Genomic DNA, 15,623 nt, shown 5'->3' with positions numbered 1-15,623 from the left:
AGCTCTCTTCCTTTCAGCATGGGAACTGAGTATTTTTAATTTCTCAGGTAGTAGGTATTTGCATTTGAACTTTGTTACAATTTGTTCCTAATTTGCTGCTGTCTGCCTGATGCTGTTGGACTCTGCCTTGGCATTCTGCTCCCCTTCATCTGGCTAATGTGTGTGTAATGCATGTTCTCTGTACATCAGGCATTTTGTTATGGAGGGAATTGAAAGAAACCATAGCTGTCTCTCTTGGAGATATTTCACTCAAAAGAGCGACAAATAAAAAAGAACCACATTTAAGTGTTTGAAGCTTGTAGTGCTGTTTTGTCAGAACTACCTGTTTTTAATAGCGACTTTATATAGCTGTGACTTCCTCCGTGCTTTAAGACATGTAAATGCCTCAGTTTGATAATATGGGTGTGGTTACACCACAGGAGCACAGATGAAATTTCCTGTTCCGTGGCTTGTAAACTCTGCATTTAGTACACATTGCAGTTCTACTACTGGATAAATTGCCCAATCGTGAGTTATGTCATCTGGCTACAGAAAAGATGTTAATTCAGCCACCTTGCACAGAAAGCTTTCAGCTGCTTAGCTGGTGGTGCAGCTGATGAGTCTGACGCTTGGATTGCATCATTCCTTGCATCTTTGTTAGTAGATGTTAATGTCTGGTTTTCCAACCTGATCTCACTTAGAAGAGGGCATGACTGGTCCTGGCATAGGACAAGCTGTGTTTTGAGGAAGGTGGCTTAAGAAAAGAGAAAAGAACACACAGAACAGAATCCCAAATCCCCAGACTTTGGCGGTGCCAGCAGAAATGGTTGCATGGTCAGGTGACTGCTAGCTTAGCAGCTTGGTGGTATTTTTGTGATCAATGGAGGAAGGAGGATCTTCTGCACTCCATACCTGTTGCATAGTACCTGGGATGAAAGGATGTCTTCCAGTGACACATTTTTAGTGTTATAGAAGTGGAAAAAGTGCTGGCTTTGTTTTAGAGGGCAAGGGCCTGAATTCGTTGGCCAACAACGTATGGGAAGAAGATAGCAGAACAAAGAGCCTCAGGGGTTGTCCCCTTTTGTAGGTGAACAGCAATTCTATCCCCCTTCATCTGTTCCTTATTCACTGCCCAGAAAGTATAGCACCAGACATGCTCCTGAGGAGCAGATTGAGCAGTAAGAGGGTGCTGGTGCCTCCTGTTCACATACAGCTGCCGTTCCTCCTGGAAGACCACTCCTGCTACCCTTCCTGTTCTGTACTTCTGGGCTGCTGCTTTAGGCAATGGTTATCCATTTCCCTCTCAGAGATAGTGGGGTATCAGATATTACCACAGGCTTTTTCCTTGCAGGTAGCTTGTGATGTAAAGTGACGCGTTACTCTTAATCCAAAGCTCTATTTGATGTTGTGTGTATAAGCCCGTAAAGCTGTGCTGCAGGCTCTTTGCAGTGGCTCACGTTAAACTGTCATCTGATTTACATCTCTCCTTTGCTGGAAGGGCCGTGAGCACAGCAGTCCCTGCAGAATTGCTTTATCACACTCCTGTTGTCTTCTCCATGGTCATAGGTACGAAGATGCCTTGGTTCTGTTGCTGACGGAGGTGTTGAATCGAATCCAGTTCAGGTATAACCAGGCACAGCTGGAGGAGCTGGATGATGAGACACTGGATGATGATGTAAGGAGCAGAGTTGAACAAGGACAGCTGCACGTTCAGATATTAACTGCCGCGCTCATTACACCTGGAATGTCTTTCCCAAAGCTTGAGTTCTGGAGTACAGGCTAGATGCCTGCTGCTTCGCTCAGTTCTGCATGGGTTTTGAGGTTTAAAGAAGCATGAAATGCATTTATCAAAAATACATCTAAGTTCCACTGAAAGGATATAACCTTTGTTTTTAACTTTGTTCTTATGGGGAAAAATATAGGTATCTATGTTCTGTTTATCAGAGGCATTAGGTGTCTGTGTCTGGTTGCTTTGGAATGTAAATGCAGAAATATTTTTCAAGACAGAAGCTTTAAGCTGTATATACTAGTGCTTTCATTTGAGCATATTTCTCTGAAGTCAGTAAATATCATCTCAATCCATACTGATAACAGTAAAAGTAAAGTGCAGTAGGTGGCTGAAGTGTCAGAGGCTGGAGCATTAGAGCGCCACGTGGTGCTACATAACAGATGCCAGTCATCTGTGCAGTAACTGTGCTTCAGGAGTGAAAGCTTCTGGCTTGTCACCCCAGGAAAACAGAGGCATGCAGGCCCAGAGAGGGGGGTCAGTAAAACTGTTCCAGTCAGGTGTCTGGCACCATGTGAGACTCAGGAGCAGTATCTCTTTGGCAGCCGGGTGTCTGCAGAAGCCAGGCTCTGGAAAGGAGTTAGGCTGGGGCTCAGTGCTTGGGACCAGCTACAAAAGGCCACCTGTTTCCCTCAAGAAGTGCTGTGCTTACCTTGTTGTTTCTTCCCATAGCAGCAGACTGAGTGGCAGCGGTACTTGCGCCAGAGCTTGGAAGTGGTTGCAAAAGTCATGGAGCTCTTGCCAACCCATGCCTTCTCCACACTAGTAAGTAACCATGCAGACCAAAAGTACAACGTGAAGTGAGCACCAACTGCTGGAATTTGTTGCAAGCTGTTTCACAGAGGCCAGGGGGCCAAAAAAAGTAGGGAGATTTGCTTTTAGAAATGTAAGTTTGGCAAAGGAGAGACCAGAAATCAAAAAACAGGTTTTTGGCTTTGTTGAATTTCTTGGTGTGGTGTTGTGAAGATACTTCACAGTGAGCATCTGAGTCCTACTTGCTGGACACCAAGCTTTATGGAAATGCCCATCTCTTCAAGTGTAAATAATTCATTGCTGTTTATCTTGGCCTTTGTTAGGAGACAGCGTTGTGAATTGGACAGATATGTGTCATTAGGATTTTAAGGAGAGCAAAATCTTTGTTTAAATGAAAGGCTAGATACAAATGCTGAAAACATTGCCTTGGACAGAGGGGAATTACATCTGATAAACACAGATAAGTGCTTCTTTCCAGCTAGTGTCACTGTTGTTGCTGGAATAAGTTGCCTTATTTTGTAGCGTTATAAGGGTTTCTGAGGAGGAGACTTCAAGGCTGTGAGCCAGTGGAGTCCAAAATTCAGAGTTGGTCTTTACTCTGGACGAGAAAAAAGGCAGGTATATGCAGTGGGAACTCAAAGCAAGTCTATTAACCCCACTGGAAATAGCGCATGCCTAGATCTCTGAGCTATGTTGTCAAGAAGCAAAGAACATTGAACTGCTACAGAGGCAGAAGATGCCTGACCTGAACTGAGCACCAGAAGCACATTATTAGAAACTCCAAAGTAGTGAGCAAAATAGTTATCATGCAAATGTCAAGTTCCTCTGCAGCGTGGTGGCATGGCATGAGTTAGCAAGAGGCAGATAAACGGAACAGCTGTTTCAGTGAGCACAGTGAGCATACGGGTCATACGGTGAAGAGCATGTGGCTTCCCTCAAAGTAACACCTTAGCATGAGGAAGATGATCTGTTCTTTTTAAATATTTCTCCTCCTGCAATTATATACAGGCACTCAACTGTTAAATAGGCACAGTATGTTAGAAATGTGACAGTGAATGCTTGAGCCCTGTGTTCATTCTTGTACGCTGCATGGTCTGGGAGATGTTCAAGAAGTTTTGCATGCCTTTCACAATAGTCTCTGCAGTGATGTTGAATGCAGTGCCTGGTCATCAGGAGCAAATAACTGAAAGTACAGCAGCTGCTGTTATTCTTTCCCATGCTGAGCAATGAAGGGCTGTAGTTCTTTGTGCTGATGGGCAAGTGAACTTTCATAAATCCAAACTCTTCAAATGTGGCGATTTTGCCAATAGAAAATGAGTAAAATTATGCCAGAGTGAAAGGTTGGAAACTGTTTTTCAGGTGAGATGTCTACAAGGAAAAGGTTACCATGCAATCTTGTATGCATGCAAATGCGTTCAAGCACAAGGCAGATAATCCCCTAACACGTACCACTGAAGTACCTTGGGTGCTGAACATTGGTCAGAAAGCTTCCTAGTCTATGTGCAACATGTTCCCCAGGGTAGCATAACCTGTTACTCAGCTGAAGTACCAGTAGGAACAGGCATGTTTGCTGTCAGTCCTGAGTGATGGAGTTAGGATAACGCTCTGTGTTCCCAGATCGGGACGCATGACGACTGTGTTGTTTGTTCCCTTGGCTGTTTTCCCTCTGGGACTTCAGCTGTTCTTGGTGCAGTCTGCAGCTTGCCAGCAGAGTGGCTGCAGTATTTCCCCTCTGTGTTCTGTCAGAGGCGCTGAACCCAGCTTCTTCAGCTGAGTGTTTTAGTAGCTGCATTTTGAGAACCTGATGCTGATGGGTTAGGTGGATGCAGTGCAAGTTTCCAGTGCTTCAGGCTCTGCCTTTCTTTGCTTGTGTACCCCTGTTCTGTTTGGTCTGGGTTATACATCCATCTGCACATTGGTACTGATGGCATGCTGTGCCATGCCAACCCTAGTGTGTCAGACCTCTAGCTTGTGAGGCTGGTCGCTGGTATTTGTGGGAAAAGGAGAGCTACCACAGGGAAGTACCTTCAGGGTACTTTTCATGTCATCGTTTTCATGACACCTGTAGAGACATAAGCTGCAGAATCAGCCCAGAAAACATGCCTTTCCTCCTTCCAAATGTCTTTTTGAAGGTGTTAGGGAGAAATAGGAAAAATGTTCTCTAATGGACTAATAGTAGTGTTAACTGACTGCCATGCCCCCAAATCATGCTCATTTTTTCCTCTTCTAGTTTCCAGTTCTGCAGGATAACTTGGAAGTGTATCTGGGACTCCAGCAGTTTGTGGTCACTTCAGGAACAGGTAACCACCGCCATCCAGCAAAAAGTCCTCGCTCTTTGAGTAGCTGACTGCGAAAACACTATAGACCTGCTTTAGTATTGCTTCCTCTTCGCTTTGTTGAGGATCTGAAATTCTTACCCCAATACACATGGTGTGTGATGGCTTAGTAGTCAAACTCCAGTAGCAAACAAAAATCTAATAATACGATTTTGTGTTGGTATGGTTCTTCCCTTGCTCCTTGGGTGTTGAGAGCAGCTATGCAGCAGTCCCCCATCCCCCCCCCCCAAAAAAAAAAAGTAATTCCAATTTGAAGAGCACTTAAGACATCCTAGGTTTAGTAGTAATGCACGGGGTTTTTAATGTTGTAGCAATGATCTGTGTTAGCTGTCAGAAGTAACTCAGAGGCAACTGGACATTCAGAACTGGGTGACAGTGTGCTGTTGGTACATAAATGGCAAGCCTGTTGCTGAAATTGTAAACAATATGAGATTAGATATGGTCAGTAGAGAGAAACAGATTTTCTTTGAAACACGTTGTTGCAGAATATATTTACCTTTTTAGTAAAAGGTCTGGGATGTTTGGAGAGCAGGTGTAGGTGGTTGAGCAGTGGGACAATTGCATAGGCAATAAGACAGGCAAATCTACTTATCTGCATGTTTCTTGTTATCTGACAGATATGAAAGTATATAACCACATTTCAAATTAGCAGCAAATGCACTCTTTCTCCAAATGTGCTTCCAGTGCTGGAACATGTATTTCAGTCTAGCCAGCAGAGGGAGTCTGGTAATGACTTTCACAGAACTGGGATTGTTTTTTTGGTGTTGACAGATAGCCAAAAAGGTTGCTGTTTATACAGATTGTAATACCAAATAGAATAAAATAATTGTGTAACAGGCTGAAATTGTTGGTAACATCATTTTCAGCCCTTAAAGAGAAATTTGAATTGTGGCAGTCAGAACAGCTGAACTTGTCTTACCCGATTGGCTATTTCAGTCACTGGGACTGTGCTCAGTTTTGAACTGTGACCCACTGCCGAGTTAATTTAAGAAGAATGCTTGCAATGTAATTAGAATAAACTTAGCATTTCCTGTAGCTTTGTAATTAGGTTTCCCATCCCAAAGAGCTGTACTTATTAGTCAGAAAGTTACATGCACTTTGAAGTATGAGTTTTCAGACTGCTATTAGCACAAGTGAATGTGTACACGTATGTCTTTTGGATTTACTTCTAGTAAACCAAAATGTCATTTCAGGTCACAGGCTGAACATCACTGCAGAGAATGATTGCCGTCGTTTGCACTGCTCCTTGAGGGATCTGAGCTCCTTGCTGCAGGCTGTTGGTCGATTAGCAGAATACTTCATTGGGGATGTGTTTGCTGCCAGGTTCAATGATGCTCTTACAGTGGTGGAGAGGTAGGTATAGGAGGTGGGGGTTGCTGTCCCTTCATCACTACAAGGAACAATCATCGCCACTGCAGTGAGCGTGAAAGCCAAGGTTTCTTTCTACCTCCCCTTGTCATGATTAAATTGAGATACAAAGGACTCAATGACTAGTACCTGAAGCGTTAGGTCCATCAGTGCTGAGTTTCTCAGATGGCTTTTTAACCCTTCACCAGAGAAATAACTAGTAGTGATGAATAAATAAAATCAGTTACTGGAAAGGTTGAAGTACTTGTTTTCCAGCACCTGCATTTGTGATGCACTGTTGATTCTGGTGGCACTAAGGGCTATGGTTTAGCAATGGGACTTGGTAGGTCAGACTGATGGTTGGCCTTGATGATCTTGAAGGTCTTTTTCAACCTAGATGATTCTATGATTACTTGAGAGTTAACTCTGAGAGCTAAATCTTCTAAACTGAAATTTCCTTTCTAAAAAGATCTCTAAAAACTGGAAAGCGGGCATTATTTGATCCTTACCCTTCAAGAAACTTAGTTAGTGCATAGTTTCAAATTACAGAATTTCAGAGCCACTGCCTTTGTCGTTTCACGTCCACACAGGAACATCATACTTGTTCCATCTTATCACAAACAAGGAAATGGGTTCTAAATTACTTTCTACTGAATGGCCTAAATCTAATCTATATAATAGCTAAATATTGACACAGGCTTGTCAAGAGCCGCATTCAGATAAGACATGCGAGTGGGTTTGTGCATGTGTGTATCCGTCTTGCAGTCTTTTTGTTTTACCATTTATGTATTCACTTGCAGGTTGGTAAAAGTAACGCTATATGGATCCCAGATTAAACTGTACAACATTGAAACTGCAGTACCATCTGTATTGAAACCTGACCTTATTGATGTGTGAGTATGAGATACGCGCTACGTGTGATTATATACAAATTTTGTACCTATGTGGGATGGAGGAAGCTTCGGATCTCTTAGATCTGGTGCTCTAATTACTAGCTTGGCAAATGTTCTGAAAATTGTAAATGTTAGCTAACCACAAGGGCACTTGCTGGCAACAGCCTTGACCTTTACCAGTATTTTGGACCGCTGTTTCCTCAAATTGATGTAGTTGGATTATTTAAAGAAAAATGTTTGTGATCAGATGTTAAAATGCCCATTGTGCTGGCTCTAAAAGCAAACCATTATTCTGCTGTGTACTAATGGCTATAAAAGCTTGGCTCTTTTGCAGTAAAATTAGATGGTCAAGTAAGTGTTACAATGGTGGTATTTTAAGAAATAGATCCATTTTCAGGAAGGAGTGATACGTAGTTTGAGGCTTATGGGTTTTATTTTTTGCTACCAAAGTCAAATCTATGACCCAGGTAAAGATGGCTTTTTTAGTGCAAGGTTTTGAATCCTTGGCTTCCAAAACAAATGTGTGCCTTCCAGCGATAAAGGCCGTTTCTGAAACTAATACCTTTGATCCAGAAGTTGACATTGTGTGAAATCTTGATGCCGCTGGTAGTAGGACATCACTCTGATGTCCTTTTGGAGACCTTCCATTGTTAATGGTTGTGTTGTACAAACCTGTTACCTGCCAGCTGGCGTTTTGTGAGCAGAATTTAAGGTTGTGCTTTTAAACATGTCAAGTGCTTGTTCTTCCTTCTGACTGTACGTATAGGACCTTCCTGAAAACCCACAGTAGACTGGATTGCTCTTATTAATTCGAGTTACTAGAACTGAGTTTTATGCGGATAATGTTCCTTTACTGGTGTCTTCTCTTTCTGGTTTAAAGTAGCTCTGGAGGCTTTTCTTGTGATTTGTTAGTTAGGGGGTTTCGTCCTTTCCTCTTGGGTCTAATGTCCTTGAAGAAAATTGAGATCCATTTTCTAATGCGAGGCTAAAAAAAGGTACATTGTCATATATTTGGAGGACACCTGTCTGATCCCCCAAGCACCATCCTGACTCAAAAAAAAAAAAAAAAAGTGAAATGGCACTCTACCAAAAGTATAATTATGAAGTATAATTATAGTCAGCCTACCAAATGATGATTGGTAATTTGATCTTCTCAGTTTATACTGTTGGTTTAATACTACTGCTCAGTGGACAAGTCCAGTTATAGCACACCTTTAAATATGCCTTGAATGTACAGGGTCCAGGACAAAGAAAAATTTAACGTAACCAACAATCACAAGGAATGCATCTGTTCTCACGTGGTGGAAGAATGGGAAAGAGACAAATATACTAAGGCTGGGGGGCGTGGGAGGGGGAGAAAGATGTAAAGGAAAAGAGCTGATTCGCAAAGAAAAGCCTTCACCCTGCTATTAAAAATAAAATTGTGAAAATACTTCCCTATTTTTGCCCACTGTGCATAAACCCACTGGACTTGCTGACAAACCGATGTGTTCAGGAGGTGGCTGATGCAGACCTGGAAGCTGCCTGCCAGAGATGACTGAGGTCTTAAATGTAGCCGCCCTGGTGGGGACGTGTACACATGGGAGGATCTTTGTTTTTGGAGGGAATATCAGCATTCATAGACTCTTTCAGTAAAATCTGCAGCACAGGGATTGTTGCATAGGGCACTTGTAATTGGGCAGTGTGTTACATACACTGGTGACCGTGTGTGACGAGATGCCCAAAGATTTCTAAAGGTAATTGCACTGTCCCCTCTTCCCACTAATCAAGTGGACACATGGAATAAATCTTGTGCTGCAAGGTTAGGGAATATGGGAAGTGCTTGCAGGAGTACCTGGGACTAGGTTGTCATGGCACTTGTCGTTCTGCAGCCTCCACTGGTGTGAATTCGTGATTGCTTTCCCTTCTGTGCCCATTGCTGCATGGGGTTGGGAAGTCTGCAGAATCAAACGCTGCTATATATTGCTGTTAAATTTAATAAGGGATGGGGACCTTCTGAATCTAAACAGGTTGCAAATCTCTTCAGGTGGGTAAATATGATGGGAGAGAGTTCTGAAAATAAATAAGGATACCATTCTGCAGTCCTAACCTAATGCTCGCTGGCACAACAATCCTCCCAAGCCAGTGTAACACAGCGTCAGGGAGGACAGGCGGCTGTCCCGCTTGTGTGCGTGTGGCACGTGTGTCTCTGACCCTTGTTCTCTTCCCCCATAGCCACGCGCAGTCCCTGGCAGCGCTGCAGGCCTACTCGCATTGGCTAGCACAGTTCTACAGCGAAGTTCACCGGCAGAACCCAGAGCAGTTCATCTCTCTCGTCTCCACCGCTCTGGAGGCAATCACACCCCTCATCAGCTCTAAGGTCAGTGCTGCGCTGAGGGCTGGGGCTGGGCGGCCACGTGGAGCAGGAGGCTCTCAAGCCATGGTGCGGTTCGTTCAGGTGTTGAGCAGCCTGCTCTGCACCCCGCTGTGGCTCCATGCGAATCTGTGTGAGAGCTGATGTGCCTGCCAGAGCCACAGCAAATGTCTCGTGCAAGGCTGAGAATACGAACAACGCTGACTAATAGCACCATGGGGCAGGGCAAGCTAATACAAGAGTAAGCAACTTACAGGTATATCAAGTCAGATTCATGATTTTATAGCTTGAAAGCAGGGAAGTATTTTTTCCACAGTATTAAGAGGAATGACCTGTGTTCTGATTGGTAAATAAATAGAACAGAACAGTTCTGTGGTTCTGCTTAGAAGAGACCTACAGAAATTGTGAAGTCCACCTGCCCGATCATTTAAAGGCTAACTAATTGTTAAAGCATGTTATTAAGGACATTATCCAAGTGCCTCTTCAACACTGACGGGCATGGAGCACCAACCACCTTTCTAGGAAGGCTGTTCCAGTGTTTGACCACCTTCACAATAAAGGAATATATAAATAAACTATTTTGCTTGCAAAACCTGGTAACGGCAACTCAGTGTGCTGTCACCTCTGCCGCACCGCGTGGCTCTGTGTGGCGGTGTTAGTGGGCAGCCTGACCACGTGCCCCCTCTTGCAGGTGCAGGAGAAGCTGCTGCTGTCTGCGTGCCACCTGCTAGTCTCTTTAGCCACCACAGTGCGACCAGTGTTCTTGATCAGCATCCCTGCAGTACAGAAAGTGTTCAACAGGATCACAGACACTTCTGCTCAGCGGCTTCCTGATAAGGTGATTTTTGTCTGGAGTGTGAAGAAATGTAGCAGGTGTCCTTGGGATGCTCTGCCTCAGTTACTATTGTGAAGTATAACCTACAGTGGGGAGGGAGGGAAGGAGAGGGTAGGGGACAGCAGTTCTGTGTGTAGTGTATATCCAGGAATCAGTGACAGTTTGTCAACAGTTATCTATTTCAAGCAACAGCATAAGGAAAAAACAAACACAGTTGCAACTCTTAGATATTGTTCCTTTCTCGTTTGCCGAGACAGTCCCTGACTGCATTGCCTTTTCATACTGGCATGTTGATCCTGACGTATGGAAAGGGTTTTCTGTGAAACTTGTTAGCATTCCCCATATCTCACTCCAAATTACTATTTGTGTTACAGAAGTACCGAAAAGCGCCAGTAGAGGTTGGGTTACTATTGTATTGTGCGATAGCATGGAGGTATAAAGTGCCGTGTAAGTGTGCACGCTTGCGGTGAAAACCAGACACTGAGCAATGAAGGTGGCATCATCTTTGTTTTAGATATCTAAAGAATAGAGACGTCCTGTTGTACAGGAGGCTGGACAGAGCTGGGAGCTGGTTCCATCTCTTAGGACATGGAGCTTTGCTTCTCTTGCAGAGCTGCTAGTTTTCACTTGGGCTCAACTTTAGCTGTTGAACTCTTTCCTCAAAGAGTGAGCATTGCTGGATGTCTTGGACAACTGTAAAATGTCAGTCTGGGGTTGTGCTCTAGTAAAATAAAGTGGGTAGCAAACGCTGAAATCTTTTCTCTTTGCTTAATGCCTCATTGCTTTTAGGCCCAGGTGTTGGTGTGCAGAGCGCTGTCGAATGTGTTGTTGCTGCCCTGGCCAAATCTTCCAGAGAGCGAACAGCAGTGGGCAGTTCGCTCCACCAACCATGCCAGCCTAATCTCTGCCCTCACAAGGGAATACCGCCAATTAAAATCCAACGCTATCTTGCCACAGAGGAAAGTGCAGATGGAGGACAGTAAGTACAAAGTTCCTTAGCATGTGCTGTCCTCTTACGGATACAGTGCAAACTGCTGATGGGAGTCATTAAGCTGTTTTTTTGGTAATTATATTAGCTGAGAAACTGTTTAGAGGAGGACGGGAAAGGAGCAATTAGTTTCCTCTTCATAAGAGACACTTCTCTCTGTGTGTAAAGGACACTTTCACCCCTGGTTGCCAGTAAACGATTCCATCAAAGTGCTGTCTTCCTCAGTTGTTCTGGCAAAATGGGATCAAGTTTATAATAAAAACTTGAATAGTAATGATTGTGTTGGGAATACTGAACCACCTGATGGTGGGACTACCGTACTATAGTACTAGAAACATTGATTGGAGGCAGCGTTAATGAAGATTATGGTTATAAAACTTAAAGGGGAAAATAAGAATTTCATCTAGACTTAGGGAAGTCCTGTAGAGGTGTATATATGTAGGAGGAGAGCCCTGAAATGATGCAGTCCAGGGACCTTTTGAAGCTATTCTATCTGTTTTGGGAGTGGTTTTGGGTATGTCTTGTCTTTCTTTTTTTTTTTAAGAATCACTTGTTTATAGGTATTCTGTCACCAGCTTCTGACAAACCTGACATGCTGGTAAGCTCTGTGCAGGAAGGGAGGAAGCGTGGGAGGGGGTTGTTTGAGCCTCACAAAAAGAATATCAACCGACTGTTCACGTGGTTTTGAACTGATCCTATTCAGTTCTCCTAGTGTTTGGGTTAGTTTGTACAGTGATTTTGTACAACGACTCCAATCATTACTTTCAGAAATGGAAACCTGCAGGATATTTTCCTACCATAATGTGCTTCTAATTTCTTGGGCAGTTTATACTGGGTTGAAAATAATATTTAGAGCTCCATTCAGTCTCTGCACCTTGTACTCATTTTGTACTCAAGCAATGGATGCATCTGTAGGGCAGTAAGCCTGTATAATTTAAGAAAGCAAGTTGCCACAGGTACTTAACTGAACCTGTTTAAACATTTAAAACGTGAACGTGCATTGGGAATGTCTTTGACTCCAACCTGAGCTTGGTGTATATGCTGCCTTATGTGGTGTTCTAGGTACTGTGTGTGTGTGAACTTGATTTCTCTTCATTTTTTGCCTCTGAGTAGTTTTGACATATCAGGAAGTATCACTTCTCTGATTTTGCAGCCAAAGTGATCATCCATCAGACACTCAGCGTGTTAGAAGATATTGTGGAAAGTATCTCTGGAGAATCCACCAAGTCTCGACAGATCTGTTATCAGTCGCTGCAAGAATCCGTGCAGGTCTCACTAGCCCTCTTCCCAGCTTTCATTCATCAGTCAGGTATAACCATAGGACGGGCTTTAATGCTGTGAGTAGCTTTATGACCTACCGATAACATCCAAAGTCCATCAGCCTAGATCTTGGTGTTCATGTGAAGTGTGTGGGCTTGCTGTGCCTAAGTGTAACGTGAGTCTTCACTGCTGGGTGGGCTGGGCTGATTCAGAACAGGAAAGGGAGATCTTCTGTCATGTAGAACAAAGTCGCGAAGGCTTGTCACACTTCCAGAAGGTGGAGATGCCCTGTGTTGCGTTCAGCAGTGAACAGGAATGGAGCTATTCATGAGCACCCAAAAGACAGAGCTTTAAAATACTCTGTCTGGCTACCTTTGTCACTTATTTTCTGTCTGGAAGCTTGAAGACAAAGGAGTAGCTCTCATCAAACTTGATCACTGTAAAGGACAGGCGGAGGTGTAAGCAGAACTGCGGCTTGGCCATCTTGGCCAGCTACTTATGTTTTGTATCACATCAACATAGCCTCTGTGCCCAGGACTACAGGAGCTTTATGAAGAGCCAAGCACTCCAGAAAAGCTTTTGGAGCTAGGTGGGATTTTCTCAGTGAAGCAGGCCTGTGGGGAGGCAAAACAAAGAAACAGAGGATCCAAGACAGCACGCTGCTGTGACTCGAGTGAATTGCTGTCTTCAGTTGCATGAGGCTGCTAGCCTGTTCTGTGTTGGCTGTAAAAGGCTGTATGAAGTAGGACATGAGCAGTTACAGCTTACCTTGGCTATTCAGTAGAGCCTGTTGGGACTGATAGAGAGTTTGCTGCAGTGCTGACCAGCCGACTGCACCACCATGAAAATTACTTCTGAAGTCAGAAGGATATTGTCAGTTCCTGGGGGAAAAAAAAAAAAAAAATTCTGTCTCCTGGCCACCCGAAGCTGTATAGCTGTTTTGGATTTCCTTGTATTTCCTGTTAACCCTGTCCACGCCGTGAACAACTGGAGGTCAGCCCATTGCAAGAGCTTTCTCCAAGCAGTCTGTGTAGGCAGACCGGACAAAGGGCCCTTGCTGATACTACTGTATTTGTTCTGAGTTGTTTGGTGCTGGCTGTACTTGTCCCTGATGGTCTTCAGAAGTGTACGAACAATCTTTAAGCTCTGTAGTAGTACCAGCTATTGGTTTCGGTTTCTAATAGCGACACTGCCGCTGTATTTCCAAGAATAAATGGGGTTCCCTGTACAGGAGGAGGGAGATCTCACATAAGACTACTTGATGTACTTGAATGTTGCCATAACACATTCATTTGGCTCTCCTGTTCTATCTTAGATGTGACGGATGAGATGCTGAGCTTCTTCCTCACTTTGTTTCAAGGATTGAGGGTGCAGATGGGAGTGCCTTTCACTGAGCAGATCATACAGACCTTCCTGAATATGTTCACCAGGTATTGTCATGCGTTGGTCACTTTTCCTTTACTCTCAGGATGATTTATCTTGAGCAGCCTAACAAAACAGGTCCTTGTCCCAAAAGAGTATAGTGTTTCCTCTGTGTCCAGAGCTAAAGCTGAGGAAAATGCTTCCAGGCCTGAAGTGACCCAGTCCACGCACATCGAGTGCACAGGCATCATGGGATTTCAGCTTTCCCACAGACTTTCTAATCTTGGAAGTTTGTGATACTGAACTGGACTCAGGCGTTACCTGTTAGCTCCCACCTAACGTCTGTGTGCACCCCAGTTGTCTCTAAAGCTTTTGTTGGGGAAGGGTGTCGATCAATCCTTGGTCAAGACCTAGCTCCCTTCTGTGCCTTAATGCACTCGGTCCGTATTAGTTGAGCAAGGTTAGAGGCACTATCTGCTTTCTTTTAAACTGGATAAGCATGCAGATCTCAGGACATGTTCCTGTACAACAACTTCTTTTTTTGTTGTTTTAGAGAGCAGTTGGCAGAGAGCATCCTCCATGAGGGCAGCACTGGCTGTCGGGTGGTGGAGAAGTTTCTGAAAATCCTGCAAGTGGTGGTACAAGAGCCGGGCCAAGTGTTCAAGCCGTTTCTACCCAGCGTCATCTCACTGTGCATGGAGCAGGTCTACCCCATCATTGCGGAGGTAGGACTGTTCTCACCAGGTGAAGGAAGAAGGGGAAGGGAAGGCATTGCTGGGGGTGTGGGAGCAATGAAGTTTTTTAGATTTCCAAGAGCTGAAATGTCAGTCCCTATGCAGGGAGAGTTGGGTGACTAGACAGTAGGAATTGGAACCAGCGTGGGTGGAGGATTTTGTCAGGAGTTGTTAAAGGCGATAAAATTACAGACGTGCTCAAAGCAGGAGGTAAAACTCAAAACTGAATGATGTGTTCCTAGCATGATCCAACAGTTGCTGAGGTTGATGCCTTCCTTAGAAGGAAATACTTTGCTCTGGTACCTTGGCTGCAGAGCACGACCCTGAGTGGCCACCAGGCAGGGTGCCGTTAGCAGTGGGACCCAGGGGATAAATGGGATTCCAGCACAGGAGCCTGCTTAGGCTTAGAGTTGTTTGTTTTTCTTTCCTCCTAGCGCTCATCTCCTGATGTGAAAGCAGAGTTGTTCGAGCTGCTTTTCCGGGTCCTCCACCATAACTGGCGGTACTTCTTCAAATCTAGTGTTTTGGCCAGTGTCCAAAGGGGAGTAGCAGAGGAGCAGATGGAGAACGAAGCACAGTTCAGTGCCATTATGCAGGTACCTCTGTCACTGTTGTCTAAGCTCCCATTCTGTAACACAGTGTGCGCTGCTTGCGGTAGCGCGTTAAACATGTGGCTGATTGGGATTAGACCAAGTCCTGATCGGGATTAGACAAAGTCTTGTGTGAGGTCTTGTGTAGGACCGCTAAAAATCAAAGTAGAGCTGTCTTGCTGATCTGCTCGTGGGACACAGTGCCTCAGTTAACATTTCTTCCTCACTCCTGCTAATTCCTTTCCGTGCCTACATCCTTTGTCTGGACCTAAAATACTACTGGTGCTGACCCATTTACTTCTTTTACAAGTCTTATAGTTAGTATTAGGACAAATTACCGGTGCAGGAAAGTTTTCTTGAGACCAAGATGTCCTCTAGTTTTATATGGAACCATAGAATGGTTTGGG

At 44.3% G+C, this 15,623-nt stretch overlaps 1 protein-coding gene across 4 annotated transcripts in view; it reads left to right on the top strand.

Annotated features, from left to right (window-relative positions):
• The window catches only part of XPO6 (exportin 6), a 55,029-nt gene that overhangs the window by 34,179 nt on the left and 5,227 nt on the right, over positions 1 to 15,623 (top strand). For 2 of the 4 annotated variants that reach the window (XM_080556319.1, XM_080556321.1), the window contains 12 exons: positions 1,546 to 1,654; positions 2,441 to 2,530; positions 4,749 to 4,818; positions 6,048 to 6,207; positions 7,002 to 7,094; positions 9,309 to 9,453; positions 10,139 to 10,285; positions 11,072 to 11,261; positions 12,424 to 12,579; positions 13,846 to 13,960; positions 14,446 to 14,617; positions 15,061 to 15,222. In XM_080556319.1, the coding sequence (XP_080412445.1) occupies positions 1,546 to 1,654; positions 2,441 to 2,530; positions 4,749 to 4,818; positions 6,048 to 6,207; positions 7,002 to 7,094; positions 9,309 to 9,453; positions 10,139 to 10,285; positions 11,072 to 11,261; positions 12,424 to 12,579; positions 13,846 to 13,960; positions 14,446 to 14,617; positions 15,061 to 15,222 (1,609 nt within the window). Of the gene's footprint in view, positions 1 to 1,545; positions 1,655 to 2,437; positions 2,531 to 4,748; positions 4,819 to 6,047; positions 6,208 to 7,001; positions 7,095 to 9,308; positions 9,454 to 10,138; positions 10,286 to 11,071; positions 11,262 to 12,423; positions 12,580 to 13,845; positions 13,961 to 14,445; positions 14,618 to 15,060; positions 15,223 to 15,623 lie in introns of all 4 variants that reach the window. The other 2 variants (XM_080556318.1, XM_080556320.1) reach the window with 1 other exon arrangement.

Source organism: Anser brachyrhynchus (assembly GCF_964034855.1).
Source record: "Anser brachyrhynchus genome assembly, chromosome: 15".
Taxonomy (NCBI): Eukaryota; Metazoa; Chordata; class Aves; order Anseriformes; family Anatidae; genus Anser; species Anser brachyrhynchus.
Note: the sequence above shows the minus strand (reverse complement) of the source record. Positions and strands in the feature narration are given on the sequence as shown.